Genomic DNA, 27,346 nt, shown 5'->3' with positions numbered 1-27,346 from the left:
CACTGCTATTTCCATCCATTGAAAATCCCAAAATGAAATGGTCACATTAGTCAAGTAACATTATGCATGAAAAGGCAGCACTGTAAATATTACACTGGGCAGACCCTAAAACACCAATACACCGGGTATACGGTAAACACAGACCATCAACAATATTTTTTATTTATTACATTTGTATCCCACATTTTCCCACATAGCAGTAGGCTCAATGTGGCTTACAATATGAAACAAGGGATCATAATATCACAATTCCTCGTGCACAGCCACAAAACAACCTATTCGGGTGGATACTGTTCACAATGAGTTCCTTCTACTAACAACTAGATAGAGATAAGAGTTTTCAACTTTGGTACAGTATAAGTCATCACAAGAAAGAAAACCAATGGACTGCATTAGGGGCTTATAGTCCATTTAGTTATGTTTAAACAAAAGAGATCTGCATGAAACAAAATATTTATTTTTTATTTTGACTTAATAAAACCTGCAGCACAGTTCTTATTTGTAGCTGAGAACACTTACCAATCTTGATCTTCAATCCTTCCCCAGCGGTTCCATTCCAGCTTCCTCCTCTCTGCCCCCTCCCACCAGCTGGTCAACATTTATTATTCCCCTCCCCCTACAGCACTTTCTATCTGTCCAAGGTCCAGGGGAGCAGCACCTACACTGCACCTCTTTCCCTCTAGCCTCCAGCGTTCCTGCAGCCAGGTCTTGTCTCTCCCCTCCCCCCATCGTGGTTCTAGTGTCTTTGCCTTTCCCGCCCTACCCATGGCCCAGTGATCCCTTGCATTCTACTTGCCTTGAAGTTGACCACCGATGCTGCTACCAGTAGCGGTACTGTAAGGAGATGTCCCATTCCCTCCTCTAATTTGATTGGATCGCCCATCGCTGCAGGTAGCGGCACGCCAACATTGGACTACAGCTTGCTTCGGCCTGACGACATGACGTGCCCCGCCTCCTCTAACCAAACTTCCTGCTTCCGCGAGGGTTGGATGCATCCTAAGGAAGGCTGGTCAGAGAGAGGAGGCGGGGCACGTCAGGCCGAAGCAAGCTGTAGTCCAATGTTGGCGTGCCGCTGCTACCTGTAACGATGGGCGATCTAATCAAATTAGAGGAGGGAGTGAGTGAGAGGGAGGATAGACACTGCATCGGGCGGGGGGGGGGACGGGATGAGAGCCTGCCAGTAGCGGCGATCTGAATTAGAGGGACTGCACTGCAGGTAGGGAGTGAGACGGATAGATGGACGCGGCATCAGGGGGGGGGGGGGTGATAAGATAGAGAGACGCTTGGGGCTTGCGGCTGGGGAGGCTTAGCCTCCCCAAGCCTCTTATACCGGGCGCCTATGATCTTAATAAATGTTTCCCAAAAGTACAGCAGCCAGGATTTTGTACTGGAACACAAAGCACTGCAGATTCGGTGATCTCTCAGTTGGACCACAGGTATAACCCAGTCAATCTCTAATACACTAGTTATCTTGTGGCTTGGGCTTGGGCTTTTACCCTACAGATGGAAAACTCAAAGAAACCTATACCACTCCTCACAATTTTTTTTTGCAAATTATCAGCTGTATACTCAAGCCTCAAGTCCCATGTCCATAACCTTGCAAGATCATCCAAATGGAAAATACCCTTCATTGATAAGGTATCTTGACACCAGATTATTGAATTTATGGAGGAGAAAGTGGAAATCGTCATGCACTTAATTCCACTAAATGCTCTGGTGATCTTTTTGTTTCAACGTTTCCCAGCAGAGATGTACTTGTAAGTAATGTATAAAGTGAGTATTTGGTAAGTTCCATTTTTCCTTAATTTATGAAAAGGAAAACCATCCTCCACCAATTGCAAAATGTCTACCAAAACTACTCTTTTATTCTATATATTTTTTTGCATGTAAAACATGCTCTCTGCAGACAAGCAGGGAAACTGCAGACACATTTGATAGTGATGTCTTCTGACAGATCCATTGTGCCAGAGTGCTCCTCCAAGATGAACAGAAGCCTTTTGGCTTCTCATGAGTGTGCACAGGCATCCCCACACCACTCTAATAAACCTATTCCCTTCAGTTCATTTTTTCCACACTTCATAGCTCACACGCTCTTGTAGGGGTGGAAGCCCTATCACTTTTAAGCAGTTCATTCCAGGCCCTGGCTAAGGGTTCAACTGTACTACAGGATACAAATTTTTAAGTTCATTCAATTTCTTATATATGGCTACACAATACAAATACATGACTAATCTAAACTGTTTACACAAAAATACTCATAAAATCAAAAATTAACAACATAAAACCAACCTACTCCAAAATACTCTCCACGGCTTGAACCAACGCCCAATTACTTTCTAGTCCACCTATTAAATCAGGAGGTGAAGAGTCAAATATAAAGTTCTTATGGAGAAATTAGGTCTTACCTGATAATTTTCTTTCCATTAGTCCTTCCCACTATTCCAAATCCTGTGGGATAGTTATGTCCCTCAACCAGCAGGTGGAGATAGAGAATGGAAAACTGAGCTGAGACATCTCTCTCTTGGCATCCAGTTCAGCTCCTCAGTATTTATGTAGACAAGCAGTGAGAAACTCAGAATAAACAAACAACCTTAACCAACTCACTAACCTAAACCTAACCACAAGCATGTGTGGACATCGCTCATCTCTGGACAACTTGTAGAGAACAAGAGATAAGCAGGAAGCACCATGCAAGGTGACAGTTGTTATTTGACCCATTTCTTTGCAGTGACTAAACATTTCAGAAACCTAGGGCGGGCCTCCGAAATAGTAGGAAGGACTAGTGGAAAGAAATTTATCAGAAAGACCTAATTTCTCCTTCCATTACATAGCTTCCCACTATTCCAAAACCTGTGGGAGTTTCAAAAGCAATCCCTAGAGTAGGTGGCATCCTGGCACTGCCACCCTGAGGACCGCAGTCCTAAAAACTGGCTTCCAAGTGCGCCACAACATCCAACCTGTAGTGCTTGGCAAAGGTATACAGCGTCAACCATGTCACCGCCTAGAAAATATCCGCCGGAGAAAGTAAAGTAGTCTTAGCCAAGGATGTTGCTCTACGTCTCGCAGAATGAGCCCACAAGGACTGAGGAGCATGCTTCCCTGCAAGTAAATAAGCGGACAACACAGTCTCCTTCAGCCATCTAGCAACTGTTTAGTTGGAAGTCATAAGGCCAAGCCTGTTTACCAAAAACATAGTCTGTCCGATTTGCAAAACTCATTTGTGATTTCCAGATATTTAACGAGGACTCTACAAACATCGAGAAGCTTCAAAGAACAATAATTACCCCCCTTGTCCTCTCTGCGAAAGGACAGAAGCTTCACATATTGGTTGAGATGAAATGCTGATACCAGCTTCGGAAGAAAGAAAGAAAGGAAGGAAGGAAGGAACTGTGCACAAGGAGAACCCCGTCTCCGGAAAGCAGAGGAAAGGATTCTGAAAAGAGAGAGTCTGATGCTCCGAAACCCTATGTGCAAATGCAACAGCCACCAAGAGAGTTATCTTTAGTGCAAGATCTTTCAAGGAGACTGAATGGCTCAAAAGGAGGCTACTAAAGAGCCCAAAGGACTAAATTAAAGGTTCCACGCAAGAATCAAATGATATCCAGGTGAGCCGCAAAACACATCTTCCATAGTCGGCCCCTTAAACAGGCCAAAGCCACAACCTGAACTTTTAGAGAACCCAATGCCAATCCTTTCTGAAGATCTCCTTGGAGAAACGTTAGGATGTGCTTGATCTGAGCACAAGGGGGATGCCACTGCTTGCCCCGGGATCAGTAGCATCAAATGTTGCTACTAATTTGGTTTCTGCCAAGTACCTGTGACCTGGATTGGTCACTGCTGGAAGCAGGATACTGAGCTAGTTAGACCACTGGTCTGACCAAGTATGGCTGTTCTTATGTTAAGGAAAAAAGTCTGCGCTCAGAACACCAGCTCTCAAACATCCTCCATACCATCGCATACACCATGGATTTAGAGCATTTCTGAGCCCCATCCTTGGCCACCTTTAAATCTAGACTGAAAGCCCACCTCTTTAACATTGCTTTTGACTCGTAACCACTTGTAACCACTCGCCTCCACCTACCCTCCTCTCTTCCTTCCCGTTCACATTAATTGATTTGATTTGCTTACTTTATTTATTTTTTGTCTATTAGATTGTAAACTCTTTGAGCAGGGACTGTCTTTCTTCTATGTTTGTGCAGCGCTGCGTACGCCTTGTAGTGCTATAGAAATGCTAAATAGTAGTAGTAGTAGCCTGAAGAAAGGTAGCAATGACCGACTCAGAATAACCTTTTTGTCTCAACCGAGCCTGTTCAATGACCAAGCCATAAGACCAAAGGGGCATGGATCCTCCATGAGCACTGGACCTTCCTTTAGGCAGTCTACCTGAGAAAGGCGAAGAGGACCCCCATCCATCCCTCTTATTTGTTTTAAAAGTGTTTCCATGTACTGTCGTCAAGTGTCCCCTGGCCTTTTTCTTCAGTGCTGACTCCTAAGGTGGACCCTACCATCAGGTAACTATGATTCAGATTATTCTTCCCAATGTGCATTATTTTGCAGTTGTCCACGTTAAATTTTATTCGATGCCCAGTCTTCCAGTTTTCTAAGGTCTTCCTGCAATTTTTCATAAGCTGCATGCATTTTGACAACTTTGAAGTTTTGTGTCATCTGCAAATTTTATCACCTCGCTCGTTGTTCCATTTTCCAGATTATTTATAAATATGTTAAATAGCACTAGTCCCAGTACAGATCCCTGCAGCACTCCACTATTCACCCTTCTCCATTGAGAAAAATGGCCATTTAACCCTACCGTCTGTTTTCTGTCCAATAGCCAATTCTCAATTGCCTTCTATCCTATGACTTTTTAATTTTCTCACATAAGGAACTTTGTCAAAAGCTTTCTGAAAATCCAGATACACTACATCAACCAGCTCACCTTTATCCACATGTTGATTTACACCTTCAAAGAAATGAAGCAAATTGGTGAGGCAAGAATTATCTTGGCTGAACCCATGCTGATTCTGTCCCATTAAACTATGTTTGTTTATGTGTTCTGTAATTTTATTCTTTATACCGTGTTTCCCCGAAAATAAGACCTACTCCGAAAATAAGGCCTACCGGAGTTTTGCTACAAATTTGTATTATAAGGCCTCCCCCGAAAGTAAGACCTACCTGAAGCAGTGCCGCCGAGAGCCGGACAAAGGCTGCCGTCGCCGCCGCCCCCCCCCCCCCCATCGCTCCCGGAACTACCATACCTGAAACGCCTCCTTTCACCTTCCTTCGCAAGTTCGGAGCAAGCAGCAGCAGGGCAGGCCACTCCTTCCTTCCGTGTTCCGCCCTCACCTGACGTAACGTAACGTCAGGCGAAGGCGAGGCACAGAAGGAAGGAGATGTCTGCCCTGCTGCTGCTTGCTCCGAACTTGCGAAGGAAGGTGAAAGGAGGCATTTCAGGTTGGGAGCGACGGAGGGCGGGTGGAGGGGGGGCCCGGTGACCTCGGTTGGGGGGGGCGACCTTGGGTGGGGGTGGCAACCCCGATGTTTCCCCGAAAAAAAATAAGACCTCCCCTGAAAATAAGACCTAGCGGGTCTTGGGGAGGGAAAATTAATATAAGACAGTGTCTTATATTCGGGGAAACACGGTAATAGTTTCCACTATTTTCCCTTTACCTGAAGTCAGACTTACTGGTCTGTAATTTCCCGGATCACCCTGGAACTGTTTTTAAAAATCAGCATTACACTGCCCACCCTTCAATCTTCAGGTACTATGGATGATTTTAACAACAGGTTACACATCACTAACAACAGATCAGCAATTTCATGTTTGAGATCTTTCAGTCCCCTGGGGTATATGACATCCAGTCCAGGTGATTTATCTCTCTTTAACTTGTCAATTTGGCTCAGTACATCTTCAGGTTCACCAAGACTTCTTTCAGTTCCTCTACACTGTCACCCTTGAAAACCATTTCCGGTACAGATAGATCTCTTACATCGTCCTCCATAAAGACCAAAGCAAACAATTCATTCAATCTCTCTGCTATGGCCATATCCTTCCCGAGTGCCCCTTTTGCTCCTTCATGATCTAATGGTCCCACATAATCCCCTCACAGGCTTTATGCTTACAATGTACCTGAGAAAGTTGTTACTATGAGTTGTCATCTCCAAGGCAAGTTTTCCTCATATTCTCTTTTAGCCTTCTTTAACGGTACTTTATATGTAGCTTGCTTATGCTGCTTCTTATTTTCTTCAGTCAGATCTTTTTTCCATTCTTTGAAGGATACTTTTGGCTCTAACAGCCTCTTTCACGTCACCTTTTAACCACGTTGGCTGCCGTTTGCTCTTCTTTCCAACTTTGTTAATACGTGGGATACATATGGTCTGGACTTTCACAATGGTATTTTTAAACCCGATTAAAATCCACACCTGATTTAAAGTCCTAACCTTTGAGGCAACCCGTTTCAGCTTCTTTTTCTCATAATTACCCTCTCAAAAACTGAATACTGCTACAATAGATAACTTTAGTGACTTCACTCCAGATTGCTCAAATTTGATCATGTTATGATCACTGTTTCCAAGCATATCCAACACCATTACCTCTCGTACCATGCCCTGCATTCCACTAAGGACTAGATCTTAAAAAGCTCCCCTTCTTGTCAGTTCTTGGACCAGTTGCTCCAAGAAGTAGTCATTTATTACATCTAAGAATTTTACCTCCTTAGCATTCCCTGATGTAGCATTTACCCAGTCAATATTGGGATAATTGAAATCATTTTGAGAATGTGCAGTTGCCAGTTTCCCCCAAGGATGCTGTGTCGGTGAAACACTGATCTCCTGTTGGGAATTTCTACTACTTTTTCAGCATTCAGATACTTGTCCTTTAGATTGTAAGCTCCTTTGAGCAGGGACTGTCCTTCTTTGTTTAAAATTGTACAGCGCTGCGTGACCCTGTTAGCGCTTTAGAAATGTTAAGTAGTAGTAGTATTTTGTAAGTTGGTTTATTAGCTGCATTATTGTTATTACTGATATTGTGCTGGAATATACTGCTGAAAACTTTCCCTGACTGGAATTATTATTTCCTATTCATGTGGTTGTTCTGATTGCTGTTTGCAATCTAATACACTTACTATTCTTGTGGAGTTTTTTCTTTGACTAATGATCCAAGGGGAGCTTTTTATTACTATCAGCTGTGGTGTGACTGTTTGCAACAATTGGTTCATGGATACACATAAAGATGGACTGTTTCATCAGGGATCCTGCTTATTGAGCTGCATTGATAAAAGCTGTGGAATTTTCTCTAGATATGGACCTCCAGCAGCTAAGTGCAAATATATTTTTTGAAGTGATTGCATAGATTGTTGCAGCTGTTCTCTTGAGTGCTTATGACAGTAGTTATTTCTTATTTGTTTCAGTTTCTTTACAATAAAAAAAAAATTGGGGGGGGGGGGGTAGGGTGTTTTTCCAAGACTTTTTTGACACTTTGTAATGGATTTTCCATTGTTCCCTAGCTTTGGGAATGGTTTTTTGTGAATCACCTGGTTTTTTTTCCCCACAGGGCTTTCTTCTCGTGTTTCTTTTTTTCCAATCCTGTATTATTAAGTACCTATGATAATACCCTGTTCCCGTTGTAGAGCAGTGGACTTGTTAGTGCCATCTGGGACTGTCCCTACTGGGAAGTTTGAGGTTCTGTGTGTTAACATTTGTGTGGTATTCAGTTTGGGAAATCCATCACAGGGTTTTATTGGATTCAAACGCGTTTTTGAATAGGATTTGATATCAGGAGTTTGAATTTCTCCCCCTTTTGTGTAATATTAGGTTCCTTTTATAAAACAGGTGCCATTTTGGACATCTCACATAGGTGCTCTGTTATAAAATCAAACCCTAAAGGTCTAGCAAAACTTACAAGCAAATGCATGCCATTCTAAAAATAAATCAATACATAAATAAATAAATAAATAAATAAATAAATAAAACACCATTTAATATAGAGATGGCATAATGTCTTGACCCCCTTATCTACATCAGTACTAGCCAATATTGAACTCTCTTAATTTAGACACTTTAATCCACATTATCATTACTAAACAGTATACCTTGTCCTAGTCCCATTTACATGTTTTGAATTATTTATTCATTTACTTCTAATTTACCGTTATTCTTTGTACCTTATTTGCAACAATATTCTGTATTCTGTTAATGATGTTCGCCTTTGCGACATAATATAAGCCACATTGAGCCTGCAAATAGCTGGGAAAATGTGGGATACAAATGTAGCAAATAAATAAAATAAATAAATATGGCATTCAACTCTAAGACAGAACTGCACAAAATATTCTTCTCTAACAATTCCTATGAATAATTCAGACTGTGGCATAAGTTCACAGACCTGTTTCAATGGTTTCTGCAAATTTCTCAAGTCCTTCAAATGGCTGGGATCCCTCTCCCTGTTCATCTGTCAGTTTCTGACTAAGACACTCTTTTGCAAGTTGCATACTACTGGCCATAAAACTTGACCAATACATTGGCTCAGATCCAGATGCTGTAGAAAAAGACAAAACAATATTAAATTATCAGAGAAATAAAGTCAAAGGAAACAAAGTACACATATTAGCACAACATTATAAAAAAATATTCTAAGAAATGAATGCATAACAGTTTTGCAGATTTTAATTTGCAACATACTTATTCCTTGCTACAAATGACAACAAAAGCCTTAATTCTGCAAAATGCCAGTGCTGCATGAATGGCTCATGCATTTTTCTCATTTCCAAAAAAATAAAACAAATACTAGATTGGTTGACTGGTAATCAGCTGTGATTCATGGAAAATTACTCCGCCTGCCCCAACTGCACAGCTCCAAATTTTGTAGTCCGGAAACATTGTGTCCATTAGTTTCAATCATCTTCCAATAAACAGCTTTGAACAATCTACTGATACAGTGTCATACAAAAGCAAGGATCACATACTGCTTAATTCACTTCTCCTATGAAATATGTTTGCTCTAGTAATGCTCATAAACAAAACAGCTGGCTAAGCTCCTAAAGTTAATGCAATCATTTCTTTAGTTTAAAAAGCATCCTGTTCACTAAGTGCAGTAAAGTTTTGCACTTACCATGTTTTAAAAGCTTCCAAACGTGCCACAACGTCCATCCTGTAGTCCTTGGCAAGAGGTATACGGCGTCAACCACGTTGCCATCTTGCAAATATCCGTCGGAGATAGTAAGGTAGTCTCCACCCAAGATGTCGCAGTATGCTTCTCAGGAGCCCACAAGGCCTGAGGAGCCTGCTGCCCCACAAGCAAATAAGCTGACATGATAGTCTCCTCCAGCCATCTAGTAATTGTGGGCTTGGAAGCCATGAGGCCAAGCCTCCATTTACCATAGCAACATAGCACATGACAGCAGATAAAGACCTGTACGGTCCTTCCAGTCTGCCCAACAAGATAAACTCATAATATAAGGAATGATGTGATACTACATACTTGATCTCAATTTGTCTTTGCCATTTTCAGGGCACCGACTGTAGAAGTCTGCCCGGCACTCACCGGCTTTGCTTCTCAAATGCTGGTGTTACCATCTAATTACCGCAACGCTCGTTTGTTCCATGCCTTCTACACAGGATTCCTTTGTGTTTATCCTATACATTTTTGAATTCCATTACAGTTTAACTCCCCCGGGATGGCATTCCAGGTATCTACCATCTTCTCTCTAAAAAAAAATACCTCCTGATATTAATATCAAAAAGCACAAAGTCTGTCCGATTTGCGAAACTCAATCATGAATTCCAGATAACTAATGAAGACTACACACATCAAGAAGCTTCAAGGAAGAATACTGAGCCTCTTCATTCTCTCTGCAAAAGGATGGAAGCTCCACAGATTGATTGAGATGAAATGCTAATACCACTTTCAGAAGAAATGAAGGAAACATGTGAAGCGAGACCCTCACCTCCGAAAGTGAAGAAAAGTATCTCGCCAAGAGCCTAACAAGCTCATTTTCAAAGCACTTAGCCTCCCAAAGTTCCATAGAAACCTATGGAACTTAGCCTCCCAAAGTGCTTTGAAAATATGCCTCTAAGGCTCCGAAACCCTACCTGCCAACACAACAGACACCAAGAGTGCTGTCCTTAGAGAACGATCTTTCAAGGCGGCCTTCCAGAGTGGCTCAAAAGGAGGCTTCTGAAGAGCCCAAAGAACTAAATAAGGTTCCAATCTGGACACGTCATCCAAAAGAAAGGGCGCAAGCAGCACAGTCCCCACAAGAATCCAATGATATCCAGGTAAACCACAAGAGGCACCTACTGTAGTCGGCCCCTGAAACAAGCCAAAGTCGCAACCTGAAATTTTTAGAGAACCTAACACAAATCATTTCTGAAGACTTGCCTGGAGAAACACTATCAGAGCAGAGAAGGGAAAAAGTTTAGCACTGCAGATAACGCACGTTGCTGTATTTTGGAGGGTCTGGAAACGTTTAAGATTGGAAATGGTGATACTTGCGTAGATGATGTTACAATAGTCATAGCGGGTATTGATATAGGCATAGCAAAGTGATCAGAAAGTCCCTTTTGACGAGGAGACTGAAAGAGAGGTGCAACCAGGCAAGAGAATTCCAACTTGTAACCTTCTGTAAGAATATCCAGAACCCACTGGTCTGACATAATTTTGGCCCACTCCTCCCAAAACTCCTAAAGACATCCTCTCACCAGAGGAAGAGACGATCAGAAGAAAGCTCTGGAAGAAATGGGTGCTCCAGATGTTCGAATGAACGGAAGAAAGTGTGCCTGAAAGCAAGACTTCTCACCACACTGCAGATGACCAGGCCGGTACCGTCTGCTGTCTCAAAACCAAGATCGAGAGCCCCCTAAAGATGGATGACCAGAGGCTTTCAGCTTATCCTCCAGCAACTGCTGTGGCTTAGTTTCCCCCAGTTCTTTCACCAAGTTATTGCAATCTTATCTAAATGGCCACTTGCCCCAAAGGGGCAGTTTAACTAGACACAGCATTGATGCTGCATCCGCTGCCAATGCTACAACCAGAGTTGCCAACGTGCTGTGACATCCAAAGGCATACTGCGGGCCATAACCGGTAGCATGTCATAAATAGGATCCACCACATAGGCCAACCCCACTTCCAGCTGGATGTTATGGTGCCCATCTTGTATAGTGACTGCTGATGCCATTTCAGACACTCTCTTGCCACAAACAAGATGCACACTGTCGCTTAAAGGCCCCAAGAGGCCACTTCAAAGGCTTGTTTCAGTGAGCCTTCTAGCTTCCTGTGCTGCAGGTCTTTTACAGCAATGTCCCTTTCCATCGGCAAGCAAGGTGGTCTTCTTAGTCACTGCCGTAACCAGGGAGTCTAACCTGGGAAGGTGCCCTCTTTATTTTCCTCCTACAGAATTAATGGGTAGAGACAAGCCATGGTTTTTCCCACTCTCAGCTGCATGTCCGAGGCTGAGAGTGGGAAGAGCCATGAATGTCTGGATATATAAGGAAGACCTTAGGAGGACCTCTAAGCCTCATCAATGGATAGCACCACCAGTTTCTCAGAAATAAGATTACCATGCTCCTCTTTAAGAAACAACCTCAGTACTTTCAGATCATCCCGCTCCTCTGGAGGGAGCTCTCCTTCCCCTAATGGCTCCTTCAACAATGGCTCCTCTGAATAGACTAAGGGCACATCAGATAAGGAGGGAAAAGCAGAGACAGACCTCCAGGAGTGGACAAATGAGGATAAATGAGATCGCTTAGGAACTGCAGAGGCAGCGGGGCGAGAAACTGAAGCACATGGCAGCAACTCTGACTGTCCCTGCTTCAGTCAATATATCTGGTGTGAGCAATATAAACTGAGAAAACAATGATACCAATGCAGCTGAATGATCTGTCAGACCGAGTCTGTAAAATGACAACTGTGCTCAGTGCATGATGAGACAGAGGCTCTTCCTCAGTTCAAGTTGGCCCCCCACAAAATGGCGCTCATTTTCATGCTCTCCTGCATGAAACTGCACATCAGCCCTGCCAGAGAACACGTAAAGCCCGAAGATCCCGTCTTATTCAGATGCTGCACCAAATCCAAAGATGAGCTGCCGCCAACCATTTCTTCTGCGTCCCACGGGATTCCTGGCTTGCACACACCTGATGCCAGAGGGCGGGAACACCTCTTAACTGCCTCTGCGGGACTCACCTTTCACAAGCAGAGCACAACATGCCCCAAGCTGCTAGTCAGGATAGAGAGAGGGCTCCTGCACCAAGTAGAACTTGCAGTTCACCAAGAGGATCAGAGTCAAACTTTAGTTGGACTTACTACTGCCAGGTGCTCCCTCCAAGCTCACAGTCTCCACAAGTCTTATCCCATATTAGAATCGGGGCTGATACTCTGTCCCATGCTCTCCAGCAAACCTCTTTCGTTCTCCTTTCTTTTTTTTTTTTAAGGTTGTTGTGCTGGCAAATAAGAGATCCATAGAAAACAGGGCAATGAAGGGAGGGAAGAAGCAAAGTTGCGGGGCACTTGAAACAGGGATTTGAAGACCTCCAGATATGACTCGCAAACTAAAGCTACCTGCAAAGCTCAACTGGGGACCAGCTGATCAACTGGACCAGGAGCAAAGCATTTGGAACCAGAAGCTGAAAAGTGTATCCATCCACCTGCTGGAGATAGAAAATACTGAGGAGCTGGACTAGATGCCAAGAGAGATAAGTCTCAGCTCAGTTTTCAGTTCTCTATCTCCACCTGCTGGTTGATCGACACCACTATCCCAAAGGGTCTGGAATACTGGAAAGCTAAGTAATAGAATGACAATTACACATGTTAATTACTCATAGAATGGAGTGTAAAGTCCACAATTACATGCTTAACTCTAGGCACAAGCACCTACACTAGCTCAAAGACTGATGTAAATTCTGGCACCTAATTGCTGTCAGTTAGGCAGGTAACTAATAGTATTTTATAACCCGCACAAGTGATAGGCACACCCCTGACCCTCCCATGCTCCTGCCAGCACACCCTCCTTGAAGTTGAATGCTATGGATTTTGTACACACAATTGCAGAATCTCAACAGGGCAGTTATGCACATAACTGCTAATTAGTGACAATTAGCTCCAGTTAACACCAATTATAACCAATTGGTTGTTAAAGCCAATAAGCAGCTAATTATTATATTAAATTATGCACATAACTGACAATTTTCTATGACTTGCATGTGCAACTTTGCACACTAAGGGGGGAATTCTATAAATGGCGCTCAAAAATGGGTACAGAGAAAGTCCACCTGGGTGGAGGAACGCAAAAATCCCATGAAGAGCACAGAGAAACAATAACAGTGAGAAGAGGACTAATCAAGGTGACTTGTCCCCGGAGAGACTGGTCCTCTTCCCACTGTTCTTTTTGCTCAAAAATGGGTGCCAGAAAAGATTGGCGCTATGCGCTATTCTATAAAGGAGGTGCACCCTTTATAGAACAGTGCTTAGCACAGATTCCCACGCCCAACTCTGAGTGCCAAACTTACACCTGCTGAAACCTGGTATAAATCGCAGCACCCAGGTTCAACGCGGAGACCCATTATTCTATAACACTGCATGCAACTTTCTAGAACACCTCTAGCGTGCCCATGCCCCTCCCATGGCCACACCTCTTTTTGGGTTGCGCAATATGGGATTTAGGCGCCCAGTGTTATGAAATAGCACGCAGCCAGATGTGTATGTAAACCTAAGTAGTGCCAATTAATGCCAATAATTGGGTCTTAGAATCCAATTACTGATGGTCAACCACTTATTAGCCAATTAACTTGTGTGTGAATCTCGGGAGTGCACCCAAATCTGGGTGCTATATACAGACTCCAGGGGTACGTGTAAAATTGTGCATGCAGGTTTATAGAATTAATGGGTAAGTGTAGTTGCAATTACTGTTAATGCATTTATTGCCTCCTTTTAAGGAGGCAGTAAGTGCACCTGCGCTAACTGAACAAGTGACAGCACATGGTAAAGTATCGTTCGTTAATTGCAAGTTACAGTCCACACCTATTCTCTGCCTATTTCCTACCCCATAACAGGGCATGCAGTTAGCAAGCAAATTAATGTATGCTGTCATTCCAGTGCAGTAACAGTTGCTGTGTTCTTAGCACACTTTAGTAAACAGGATCCAAAGTCTAAATATCTTATAACTTCTTTCAAAGACAAACCAAAATCTCACTTTTTTAAGAAGTGTGTTTCCACAGCCATCCACCATGTGTACTACATAAATTTTTAAGCACGCTTACCTGGACGGGGTCTTGGTCTGAAGACCATCTCTAGCCCTTTAACTTCTAGTGCACAGTTATCCTGCAACAGTGAGCCCCAGGGAATAGATAGAGAGATTGTTTGAATAAATCCTTCGGTAACCTCTAGTGGAGCATCTGCAGATTCCAGGATCTCATTAAGAGACTGGGGAGAGAACCCAGGTTCAAGGTCAATAATTTAGAAATGTAGTCATACACTTATCACTAGTGGTTGTTTTGAATTTACAATGCACTTATCTAAAATCGCTATACAAGAGTAAATACAAATAGTTCTCTTCTCTTACATATACTTAAGAAGCCATTTAAAAAGGCATTTCCAGGGGTAGGGCAGGGCTTTACACAAAGAAATAGATTTTATAATACAATTTCCCAGTCTATACCTTTGTAAAATAATGCACATACAACCTTTATGTGCCTAAGTTTACCTGACCTTATTAAAGGCAGTCCCCAGGGAAGAGCTGGGGAACAGATTTGACTTATACACATACTGTAGAACACAAACTTCCTGTAAGTCTTCAAACCTCTGCCGTTCTTGCTGCCACCTTCTCCTCTGTGTGGCACAAGCACAGTTTTTCAGGCATTAGGGGCTCAACAGGATGGTACTGCTCCTTTCAGGCAATTGGGATGGAATTAGGGGCTCAACAGGATGGTCCTGCTCCTGTGCATTCTGAGATAGGGACAGGCACCTGTCCACCACTTCACCCCTTTTTCCAAAGGTATCAGTCCGTTTTGTGCACCAGGTATCCAATACCTTTTGTTGCAGATCCCTTTCTATCTCCTGGCCCTTATGGGAAACATTCATTGCACAATCCTGCTCTGAGGCAGAGAAGGGTTTGCGAATGGACATCTGAAGTGTGGGTACTCTTCCTCAACCTCCTTTCCTTCACCCCATGCAGGCCAGCAGGGAGTGTGGATGAGGAAGTGCATGGTGTACTCCTTCATGCTTGGGCCTCCCACAGATGAGCAAGAAGGTGCCCCAGGCATAGGTCATCTGTGCACGACCAGGAGGGTGGCACACGCCATGCGGCTGATGTAAACGTTAGTCGGGACACACCTGACAGACAATACTCGCATATATGACATACATCATACATGACCCTTGCGGATCTTTGGTCACCGCAATTTTTATGAATTAAATGTAAACATGCTCTGCTTCCACAAGAATCCTCTGCTCCACCCCACCCCCAAAACAATAGATGCAGATCATAACTAGCATATTTTCTCAATGGAAGTTACCGTACAAAAAATATTGTAAGTCATGCACGTTTGTAGATAGTCCGATTCTCATACCATCCGAGTTAATAGCAACATAAATCTCTACACAACTAGGCACAATGTGAAATAATACAAAATTTGAAAAAAAATCCTAACTCAACATATATGTAGCAGATCTACCATATAACAATAGCATTAATTCCTATGATTCAAACAACATGAACCCCTCCTATGAATAGGCAGAACTATAAATATTACATGGGACCCTAGAACACCTACTACTGGTAAAAACAGAACAAATAGACTGTCACAGAGTTGTACACAGAAACTAAATGCAAACAAAATACCACAACGGTTGTGAACCACTGCTGAAATGGAAAGTAGAAAGAAATAATGAGTACAACACAAAAACTGAAACCTTATTTTGAATTTTGCAACCACCGATTTCATCAGCATAGTCAGTTGTGATCTAAAGGATAAATGTGAATCCAAGAAGCTATTTCAGTCTTAATCAGCAAACAAACATCTGCTGCACAAATTATTTATTAGGATTTATTTACCGCCTTTCGAAGGAATTCACTCAAGGCAGTATACAGTAAGAATAAATCAAACGTGAGCAATAGGCAATTACAGCAGTAAAAATATTCAAATAATACATAGTATGGCATGGTATACTACTTACAATGTCAACACAATACATAATAGAACATTTTAATTGATAGTGAAGGGTATAAACAAAGATGGAACATATAGACAGGTAAGACAATAAGAAGATTTAGAAATAAGGTGACTAATTTAAAGAAAGTTGCACATGAGGTCAGAAAGATGGTTAAATATTCTCTCAGCTAGGGTAGGAGTGGATAAACATGTCTTGCTGTAGTATGTGCAGCCCGTGTCACTCCTTGTGTGTGTGTGAGTGAGACTAACAAGTTAGCTACTTCTTCCATTAAATTAGGTGGCCTGTTATAAAATTACCCGTCAATATGCAGACAAATACCTACATGTCTTGCAGAAATTACACAGCATTCAAGCAATACAACACTGCGGGCAGTAATGTACACTGGACTTGAGCTCTGCTGCTTTCACCTTGACAGTCTCCCTTTCTCCTCACATCACTCATTCCAGTTAGCTGAAAATGTGATTCTGTATTTAATCTTTAACACTAGTACTAAGCTGAAAAATGCTTATCACAGTCTTTATTCAAGTGCGATACCCAGACAATTGCACCTCATGAACTTGTTGAAAGTGGAGAGAACAACCTCAGTAATCAAAGCATGGCAACCATATAATGTTTATATTTAATGCCAGCAATCACTTGATTCCGTTCTTATTATTGGTCAGTAAGCTCCACTTGCGTGCAGGTAAAAGGCTCTAAATGGGACTTACATATACCCCATTGAGAACAACTTAGGCAACTGCTTGAATAATAATGTTACTTAGCTTTAACAACATCGCCCCATTGGGTATCGCACTTGAATAAAGACTGTGATAGTTAAGCATTTTTCAGCTTAGTACTAGTATTTCATTCATCATATTGCTGAATATTGGATCTAATACTTCCTGGATTTAATCTTTAACAACCAGAATTTCAGAGTTTCCACTGGAACCTAGTATCTGGTTAAAAGCTCTTTTGATCGACCTTATTGGCTATCCATAGACGTGACATCCCACAGCTAGTCTCTTTTCTCAGTACAAAGCCAGTCTTTTGCCTGCACTCTCAGAATAGCATTCTTCTTGTGATTTTCTCTGTCTGTTACCCTGCTGCTTGATTCCACTTCAGCACTTGTCCCATGCCTCCGACTCTCATGCTCCACAGCAACTGTTTTCCCTCCTCTTTTCTTTACCCCCCCCCCCCCTTTTTTTTATCTCGACTGCTTGTCTTTCGGTGTGCCACTTTTTAATAATATGCTTGCTATCAGTAATGCTGGTAATGAGCTTTCTTTGTCACAGGGCCAGTTTTTATACAATGGACACTATGGGTTATAACATGCTTTTAACATTGTTATTAGTAAATGACTCTCTTTACAAAAATACCTAACAACAATGAATGTTGTACAAGTACTGGAGAGAAGAAATTTCCAAACTACTTTTTAAAAATGGAAATTTAAAAAAAAAATTGTTGCACTAGAAAAATTCCTTGCTGAAACTATGATAAAAAAATGCACTCTCTAAATAAACATAAACACTTTTGATAAACTTTCTACATTTAGAAAAGTTGATTCTCAAGTATTCCATTCTGTAATTTGTTTGGGTTCTACCACCGAGTTTATTTTTCTATGATTTGTTTTCCGGGGGGGGGGGGGGGGGGAGGGGGCAGGGCTACAGAGCAGCCTTTTTAGGCTGCTAAATTTAGTTTCCTAATACTGAGCAGCAACCTAAGTAAAAGATTTCTCTCCCTCATCGTTAATCATTCCAATAGACCTTAACACAGCACAGGAAATATGATTTTCATTTACATGTTATGTCGTCATTCCTGAAAAATATCTGGCCTTTTTCCTTTTTTGGTGGAATCTGATTTTTCATATTTTCATGTCCCTCCTTTTGTTTTCTGGTATATGTATAACTATTGGCATTATTTCCTGCATAAACTATGCTATTCAGTTCCCCTACCTTTTGTGACTCCCCTGTTGACTATGTTGTCTTTTTCATTTGTGGTTGTTTTAGTGGGCTCCTTTTACTAAGGTGTGTTAATTAGCACCTGCAAAATGCTACGAAGTCTGTTTTATTTCTGTGGTTTTCTTAACATTTAGCATGAGCTAATTGTTAGCACACCTTAGTAAAAAGAGCCCTTAGTGTTTTTCTGGAAATTTTAGCAGCTGTTTTATTACCAGCATTTTGTAAATCGTCATGTTGTTGCCTAGAGATTTTAAAATCATACATCAGGCAAAGAAGAAGCTTGGGGAAAGAGCCAAGTCTTTAAGGCTGCCTTAAATTTGTTTTCAGAAGGCTTTAAATGCAAGGTAGGACAAAGGGTATTCCAGAGAGTAGAACAAACAGAGCAATAGCTTCATAATCAGCAAATCACAACAAGAAAAAGACATTAATTCTGCATATTACAAATATTATATTATCTTAAATTATAGACTGCTTTTCTTAAAGTGCAACCCCAAATGATTTACAGCAAAAATAATACAAGAGGTAAGTGAAGACTTATTTGAGACAGAATGCAGAAATCAGAATTGAGATGTCAAGGTTGAGATGTGTACAATTTCAGAAAAGGATCTACCAATGTAGAACTTTTTCTAACATACATGCAAGAATAGACATATGCTGGCTATGTGCAGTGGCAGCATCCATTTTGCAAATGTCAACATCATCAGAAGCAACTGAACAATGCACACGTCTAAGTAAATGTTGATATTTCAGCACAATGAAGAACAAACCCAATATGTAGGAAGAGAAATCCAGCAATAACCATAATGAATTAACTCTTCAAATGACAAGTAAATGTTATAGGAGACCTTCAGTATCATACCAAGCGTCAAATTTGGCTCTGGGTATAGATCCTTAACATGTCAAAGTTGTTAATTACAGCAAAGGACTTAAGGGTATGTTATCACACCACTGGTCTCCCAATATGTGAGAATTAAATTGTGCTCCAATCAGTTTTAAACGTGTCTTTGTAATAATCATTCACTCTCCAACTTTTTCAAAAGCTTTCTGAAGATCTAGATACAGTACAACTGGCTCATCTCTATCCATGTTTAGTCACACCTTCAAAAAAAAAATGAATCAGATTGGTGAGGCAAGATTTCCCTTAGCTGAATCCATTTTGACTCAGTCATATTAAACCATGTTTGTCTATACATTGAGTAATTTTATCCTAATAGTTTCTATCACTTTGCCTGCACCAACATCAGGCTTACCAGTCTGTAATTTCCTGAATCACCCATGGAAACCTTTTTTTTTAATGGCATTAAAATGACCACCTTCTAATCCTCAGATACCATGGACAATTTTAATGATAGGTTACAGATCAGTAATAGTAGATCAGCAATTTCATTTCTGAGATCTTTCAATATCCTGGGGTGTATACCATCCAATCCAGGTGACATACTGCTCTTTAACTTGTCAATCTGGCTCATTACATCTTTCAGGTTCACCAATATTTGTTTTAGTTCCTCCATATCATCACCCTTTAATATCATTTCTGGCACAAGTAGATCTCATAGTCAATGATTTTGGTATTGACAATTGCTTAATGATGGAGATTACATCAAATTGCCAGATAATTCCACCAGACAACTACAACAGGTGATAAGGCAGGGTAATGAAAGAGGTCTCCAGGAAGGATATTTAACAATGAATGAGTCTCTTTTTTTTAAATAAAAAAAGACCCCAAAACTACTTTGATTTATATAGTACCTAAAATTCATAAAGCTTTAGTGAAACCACCAGGAAGACCTACAGTGTTCAGCAGAAATTCTAGGAACCCCTGACTATTTTCACTGATCATTTTCTACATCCTATAGTCGAAAATTCCTTATCTTAAGGATTGTACCCTTTTTTTTTAATCTGTTATACAAATTTTGGCGAATCTAGTTACACTAGATGTGGTCTCCTTATACACTGTCATTCCACAGTAGGAAGAGTTGTCAGTATTAAAGGTATTTTTTAGAACAATGATCAGACCTCTGAAGAGTCCCCACTGATTTTTTGTTAACACTTACGGAGATAGCTATGTCATAATTTTTTTTTCATGGGAATTTTTTTTCAACAGACATTGGGAGTTGCCATGGGGGCCACTATGGCCCCATCTGTGGCCAATCTGTTTATGCCCAAATTTTAAGATGATTATGGAGCTCATTTTCAAAAGAGAAATATGTCCAAAAACTGGCAAAAATCTGCATTTGGATGTTTTTCTCACAATTTTTTGATGTTTTTCTATGAAGTCCATCAGAAGTGAATTCAAATCACAAGGGGGGGCGTGTCAGGGCTTGTTAAAGGCAGGATCTGGGCATTCCTAACACTTGGACATTTTGCAGCCATGGTGGAACAAAAGAAACCCGTCCAGGACTAAAACTAAGATGTTTTGAACTAGACCTGTTTTTATAACGAACAAGGCACAAAAAGGTGCCCTAAATGACCAGATGACCACTGGAGGGAATCAAGGATGACCTCTCCTTACTCCCCCAGTAGTCACTAACCCCCTCCCACCTCCCAAAAATGTGATTTAAAACATTACTTGCCAGCCTCTATGCCTGCCTCAGATGGACCAAAAAACAAAACATCCAAATCGCAAAACCTTGTTCAAAACAATATTTTCGCTGAAAAAAAAAAGATAATGTTTTTTCTTTTTTGAAAATGACCTTCTTTCCTATTCAGATTTTGGACGTTTTTTTGAGAACATCCAAAGTCGGACTTAGACATCATATCAAAAATGGCCCTCCTTGTCCATCAGTGTGAATTTTTCATTCATGTTCAATTGTGGAAGAGATTCATTGAAGTTATCTTCCTGATTTGGTCAGACACTTTTGAAATTTTACAAAATTTCTTCTGTTATTAGAATGTTTGTCATTCTATTATTCAGTTTGTGATGAATGTTTATAAACATACTATTTTATTTTTGGATATTAAAATCTCTAAAGTGGAAGATAGATTCTCTACAACGGTGTTCCGAAAGATCACAGATCGATACACATTTTTACATTATGATAGTTTGCACCCTATCACATTGAAAAACAGTCTACCCTTGCCACAATTTTTTTTGACACAGACATCTTTGTTCATCAAGTGAAGACTTCAAATATCAATTTAAAGTTCTTCAGAAAAAGCTTCTGTTGAGGGGATACCCTAAAACAATTGTGAAATCGGCTTATAAACAAGCTCTTTACAATACTCATGAGATGTTGTGCATGCCACAAAGTAAGGCTCAAGAGAGTGAGGATGCAATAACTTGTGTATTAAATTTTTTTGAGGCAGCAATAAAGTGGGCAAGATTTTACGCAAACTTTGGGATGTTTTGACTCCCAGGTTTATAACACTAGAAGATAAGAATGGCTTTTAAACAAAGCCGAAATGTAAAATAAATGTTTTCACCTACTTTTCTTCTGCTGAGTTCTATAACAACATCTGATATTATGAGCGGACATAGTGCTTGTCGTTCCTGCTCTGTGTGTGGTCTCATGCTTCACACTAATATCTTTATTAACACACATGATCAAACACATCATGTTTTGAGATTCAGCAGTGCATGTAACATGGAATATATAGTGTATGTTCTTATATATCTGTGCTTCAATGTGTACGTGGGACAGACATCCAAAAGTTTGAAAACTAGATTGATTGAGCATTGAACAGCTTTAAAGAGGAAGTTGAAGGAAGACCCGATCGTTGATCATTGTTTACAATATGAACATGCTTTTATTGATCTGAAATGCTGTGTAATTGATAGAGTGATCCCTGATGTGCGAGGAGGTAAATGGCATTTAAATGTTCTTCAAAAAGAACAACGCTGGATTTATAGACTGAAATCTTTACAAACCATTGAACTGAATTATTGACTAGAAAGGCACTTTTACTAATGAACCATTTTGCTGATATACAGAGCACACAGTTTATAGTTTTAAGAAAGTGAGCATTAATCTTCTACAAATCACTACTCTCTAAAAAGCTTGCTATGTGGTTGAGCGAATGAATTGACAGCTTTCATGAGCCACTTGATTGGTCAGAGTCTGATATTTATAGAGTTGTTCAGAAACTGAGCCACCATTTTGAATCAGTGTGGAGGTTGACACTGAACCTTGAAACAGTGAGTGTGCTGCTAAATGCGGTGTTATAACATGTATAATTGAATAAATGCTGAAATTTGCTTTTTCTTCTGATTTTTAGTATTTATGAAGGTCAGTACCCCCTGAAGTAGCGGGATTTGGCACCGCAAAACGGTGGCCAGCATCAGGGAGACCTTGTTTCACCAGATAGAAGTGATTTTTATGAAAACTAACATTTTAAAAAAATTAAACATCTGAATTAAAATTAGGGGAGGATTTTAATTTTATAACTTCCTGGCATGACATGAATCCAGTTAATTGAAATGGCCCACTAGTATACTTTTGCCAAAATTTGATAGCTTCCCTAATTTCTGTTAATATCATCGATCTGTTCCTTCTGGCTGGTGGATGGCTGTATAACCCTTCTAGTATTCTCTTTCCCTTCACACATGAATTTCTGTCCATTTAAATCAATGTTGCTATTTCCTACTGAATTTTTATTTTGTTAGACTCAATTCCCTCTTTAACATATAGCGCTACCCTCCCCCCTCCAATTTGATACACCCTCTTGTTACAATATAATTTGTACCCTGGTAGTACAGTGTCCCATTTGTTTACCTCCTTCCACCAGGTCTCTGAGATGTCTATTACATCTACCTCTTCATTTAGTGCTATATAATCTAACTCTCTCATATGATTTTTTTAGGCTTCTAGCATTTGTATATAGACATTTCAAAGTACTTTTTTGTTTGTATCTACAAATTGCTTAGCAGTTGACAGGGATAATTTGAAGCCTTTATTCTGCACTCCTCTTAAAGGCTCCTGGCTTTCTTTCACCTTTAGTTTTCAAAGAGATTTCATTCTAAACCATGTGCCCCTGGGTGCTTGTTGGTTCTAGTTTAAAAGCTTCTCTACCTCCTTTTTAAATGTTAGTGCCAGCAGGCTGGTTCCATCCTGGTTAAGGTGGAGCCCATCCTTTCAGAATAGGCTCCCCTTTCCCCAGAATGTTACCCAGTTCCTAACAAATCTAAATCTCTCATCACTGCACCATTGTCTCAACCAGGCATTGAGATTCCAGAGCTCTACCTGTCTCTTGGGTCCTGCACGTGGAACAGGAAGCATTTCCACAAATGCTACCCTGGAGCCTAAATTGGATATCCAGACCCTCCCTACCACATGTACCAAAACAGCCAGTTCCTTCCCAGAACTGTCTAAAATCTTACCTAGGTAACACGAAAGGTCCACCACTTTCACACCAGGCAGGCAAGTGACCAAGCAATCCTCATGTACACCAGCCATCCAGCTAACCTACATGTTTAATAATCGAATCGCCAACTAAAACACCCATCCTACCCTTCCCTCCTGGGCAGAAGCTCATGGACACATATACTTGATGAAAGAGGGTATTGCATTACCCTGGAGGGCAGGTCCTTGCTACTGGATTGCTTCCTGCTTCATCAGGAATATGCTCTCATTTTAGGTGACCTCCCTCTTCCAAGGCAGCACAAAGGCTGTCAATCAAAGAAATGAATCAGATTTGTCTGACAAGACCTACTCTAGTAAACCCATTGTCTCACATCCTGCAAGCCATTGGATTCCAGAAACCTAATTATTCTCTGTTTTAGAAGTGTTTTAATTAATTTACTCACTAAAGAGGTCCGACTAACCCTGTCTGTAGTTCTCAACCTCTTCCTTAATTCAGCTTCTGTGACGAGGCACCACATCTGCCCTTCTCCAATCTTCCTAGACCACTCCCAGTTCCAAAGAAGCGTTTGCAAAGGTCAGACAGTGGTACTGGTACAACTTCCCTAAATTCCTTCAGAACCCTTGGATGTATCTCATCTGGTCCCATTGCTTTGCCTAACTTTAGTTTAGCTATCACTTCATGCACACTACCTTCTGAAAATCATTCACGGTCTTCCACATTTCTATTCCCATTTGTGTTTATCTTCTGTGGACCTACTCCCAGCCCTTCATCTGTGATATCAGCTTCTACATATTCCTCCCCTTCACCCTTGAGCAACAGAACGACACTTTTGCACATTCTTCTATTACCTTATCTAAAAACAAAATGTCCTGTCCTCCACTTTTACTGTAATGGCTGTTTTTTCCTCCATTTTCATCTTTGCTTCCCTGACTACTTTGCCTGATATTGATGCCCATCTTGCTCTTTCTACAATCTCTTGTTGTTTATGAAGGCTAACCTCTTTATCTTTTCAGCTGCACTTTTGAGAATCAAGAAGAAACACCGGCGAAGGAAACCAAAGTACACTCATATAAGAGCACAAATCAAAAGCACAGAGGCCTTCAAGGAAAGAGGCATCAAATCAAAATTGGGTCTGCTGAATAAAATTTGAGTTGACGCCTTTCCTTGAAGGCCCCTTGTGCTTTTGTTTTTGTGCTCTTTTGAGAACCAAAGCAACCTTCTTTTCCTCTACTTGTATTTACTTTCCTAACAAAGGGGTTTGTTGCCCTTAAAATAGCTTATTTTGGTTTTGCCCACTGCTTTCCTACTTCTTCCAGATGTTCCCATCCAGTTAACTCCTCCTTAAGGTATCCTCTATCTTGACAAAATTAGTTTTCTTTGAAGTCACACCAATATGAACAGATTTTCTGTTCCCTCTTTCCAGATTAACCCACAGTGGCTCTTCCTTACCGCTTAAGTCCTGCAATTCTGTAACTTAAATATTATCTTTAACGATCTGCTCGACTGTTGGTGGGAGTGTCTCGGTTTGAACATATATCCCTGATTCTTTGCTCATTGTATGTATGTAGTCTATATTGCTTCTACATTTGTTATTGGGCTATACAATAGTTTATTTTATTCAGAGTTCAGAACTTCCCAGTCAATGAACAACATTAAACAAATTCAACAGGCGCCTTAGCATATACAAGAGAGTAGATTATTTTATACTCCAAAATAACAGATACCAAAGTCCGTGCATGTAGAAGGTGTTTGGAGTACGGTGTAAGTGATATCAGTGAGAAACAGAATGGAATGTAAGCTGTGAAAGAAAGGGAAAATATTCTTAGCATATGATTTCAGAGTGTCTGTGCATATTAAATAGGCAAAATGCAGTCATTAGGTTAGGCCAAAGAAGACAAATGAACCCATTCTTATAGTAGCAAGAAAAGCAGCAACAGTCCTTTAAAAATTGTTTTGCTATTAAAAATAAAAACTCTGGGTAATCATTAAAAACAAGGACATGTTATCTGCCACTTAAAGAACAGAGGTGGTTCAAGTATGTTTCACATTTGTTTTTAGATATAGAAGGGTCAATGGTTTGGGGGTTGTTTTTTTTAATGCCTGTACATTTGTAAAATAGCTACTCCCGCTGTACATGCTGGCAAATACATAGGCATTCCTACGCATTCTTATATGTATTTTACAAAAAGCTCTAGCAGTTTTATAAAATAGCACAAAAACTGAGCCCATCCCAGCCTAGATAATATCCAGCTTTACTCTTACTCCCCTACAGTTAAGTGTTCTCTGGGGCTGATATAGTAAGCTTTGTGCACAGCTTAGCTCAACTTTTGCGTACATCTGTGCATATATACTGGTATTACAAATATCAAATGCACACAATGGCATTCTAGCGCATGCGACTCCAGGTTCCAATACGATTTTTGTGCACAAAATATAGGTGCCACCAGCAAAGACATATGCGCACATGCATTTGACAAGCTCTCCCAGGTTAGCATACATATTTTGCACATAGCCTATCTGACTACTGCATTTGGCACAATTTTTTTACTGGTACAGTAGGCAACCTTGTGTGGAAACTCAATGCAGTGCAGTGATACACAGTTCTCTGCATCAGCCTCTTTGACTTTTCTTAACTTTGAACGGATACTGTTTTTGCCTTCACCACTTTCCCTAGGAAGCTGTTTCATCATGCACCACCCATTTCCATGAAAACATTTCCTTAGGTTAGTTACTGCGGAGTCTGTCCCCTTTTCGCAGGATCTAGAGTAAAGGCCAGTCCTTTTTAGATATCTCCATTTTCAGTCAGTTCCAATATATTCTTTTATAATTAAAAAAAACTATCTGTAACAGTGCTACTAGTCATATGTAGACATTACTTATTAAACATGTGAAAAATATTTTTTAAAAAACTAGTAAGAATTCATATTTTCTGTTCAATATTCTCTTTTGTGACTATACTAACTCATAAGTAAGATTCTGAACAATAAACAGGGCGATTACAAGTACTATAAAAGCTCGATGGGGAAGGAGGAAGACAGTTTCTCTGTAAGAAACAACATGCTGTCTACACGTGATGCTGAAAATCACGTTCAACTCTGAAGCGACATCGGACTCAAACAAAACCCCAAATATCATTCTGACAAGGCAGTCCCGTATAGCCGCTAGAGAAGATGTGCCTCGCACTGTCAATTCTGGGTTGCTTATCGTTAAATTTCTGGGCAAATGCATATTTCGGCTTTCCCTCCACATCATATCACTTCTTAATTTAGTTAAGAGAACAGTGACTACATAAGCATTGGTAGCTGCGATCGCCCCGCACTGTGACATCTGATTGTTGAGCTTACCCATTTATCCAGGGGAACTTGTGCCAGAGAGCCTGTGCCTTGGTACAGGTCCAGAGTGAGCTGCTCCAGGCTCAGCTTCTCCTGCAGGAAGTGTCCCAGGTACCTCTGCAGCAGGTACCTACAAGCCCTCTTCTTGATCGATTCCGAGAACGGCCACGGCATTGCCCTCAGCTATCCGGGCTGAACGCTCATGCAGCAACCTCGTCGTCCCCCCACCCACCTCCACGCTCCTGGCCTAGCAGCTCGGTGTAAACAAGGCTGTCATGAGTTCCTGTCACAGCCGTCAAGGTATCGGGGGGGAGGGGGAGGAGGAGGAGGAGGCAGGAGGCGGAGGAGGACTAACCAAATAGCGCCAGGTCAGCACCGCCCGTTCCGTTTGAAGACACTACAGTGCGAGGGCCCTGCCCACCAAACATACGCAGCTGGCACTACACAAGTCTAAAAACAGCGCTTCCTCAAAGATATTTCTCTCGGCCGCCGACGGCAGCAGCAGCAGCTTAGACGAGAGCCAAGACCGAGAAGGAAGGAGGAGCTGAACAAGGCCAGACCCACACACACCGGAAAAGCAACCTCCTTGCAGGGCACGCACGCACGGTCGGAATCTGGGC

General features: G+C 41.2%; 1 protein-coding gene across 3 annotated transcripts in view; it reads right to left on the bottom strand.

Annotated features, from left to right (window-relative positions):
• The window catches only part of ATG2B (autophagy related 2B), a 194,844-nt gene extending 167,548 nt beyond the window's left edge, over window positions 1-27,296 (bottom strand). For all 3 annotated transcript variants that reach the window (XM_030214373.1, XM_030214374.1, XM_030214375.1), the window contains exons 1-3: window positions 26,739-27,296; window positions 14,245-14,407; window positions 8,378-8,530 (exon numbers count right to left, since the gene is read on the bottom strand). In XM_030214373.1, coding sequence (XP_030070233.1) covers window positions 8,378-8,530; window positions 14,245-14,407; window positions 26,739-26,900 — 478 coding nt within the window. In that variant the 5' untranslated portion in view covers window positions 26,901-27,296. The remainder of the gene's footprint in view (window positions 1-8,377; window positions 8,531-14,244; window positions 14,408-26,738) is intronic.
• Between the last annotated feature and the right edge of the window lie 50 nt (window positions 27,297-27,346).

This window comes from Microcaecilia unicolor, chromosome 9, assembly GCF_901765095.1.
Source record: "Microcaecilia unicolor chromosome 9, aMicUni1.1, whole genome shotgun sequence".
NCBI classification, from domain to species: Eukaryota; Metazoa; Chordata; class Amphibia; order Gymnophiona; family Siphonopidae; genus Microcaecilia; species Microcaecilia unicolor.
Note: the sequence above shows the minus strand (reverse complement) of the source record. Positions and strands in the feature narration are given on the sequence as shown.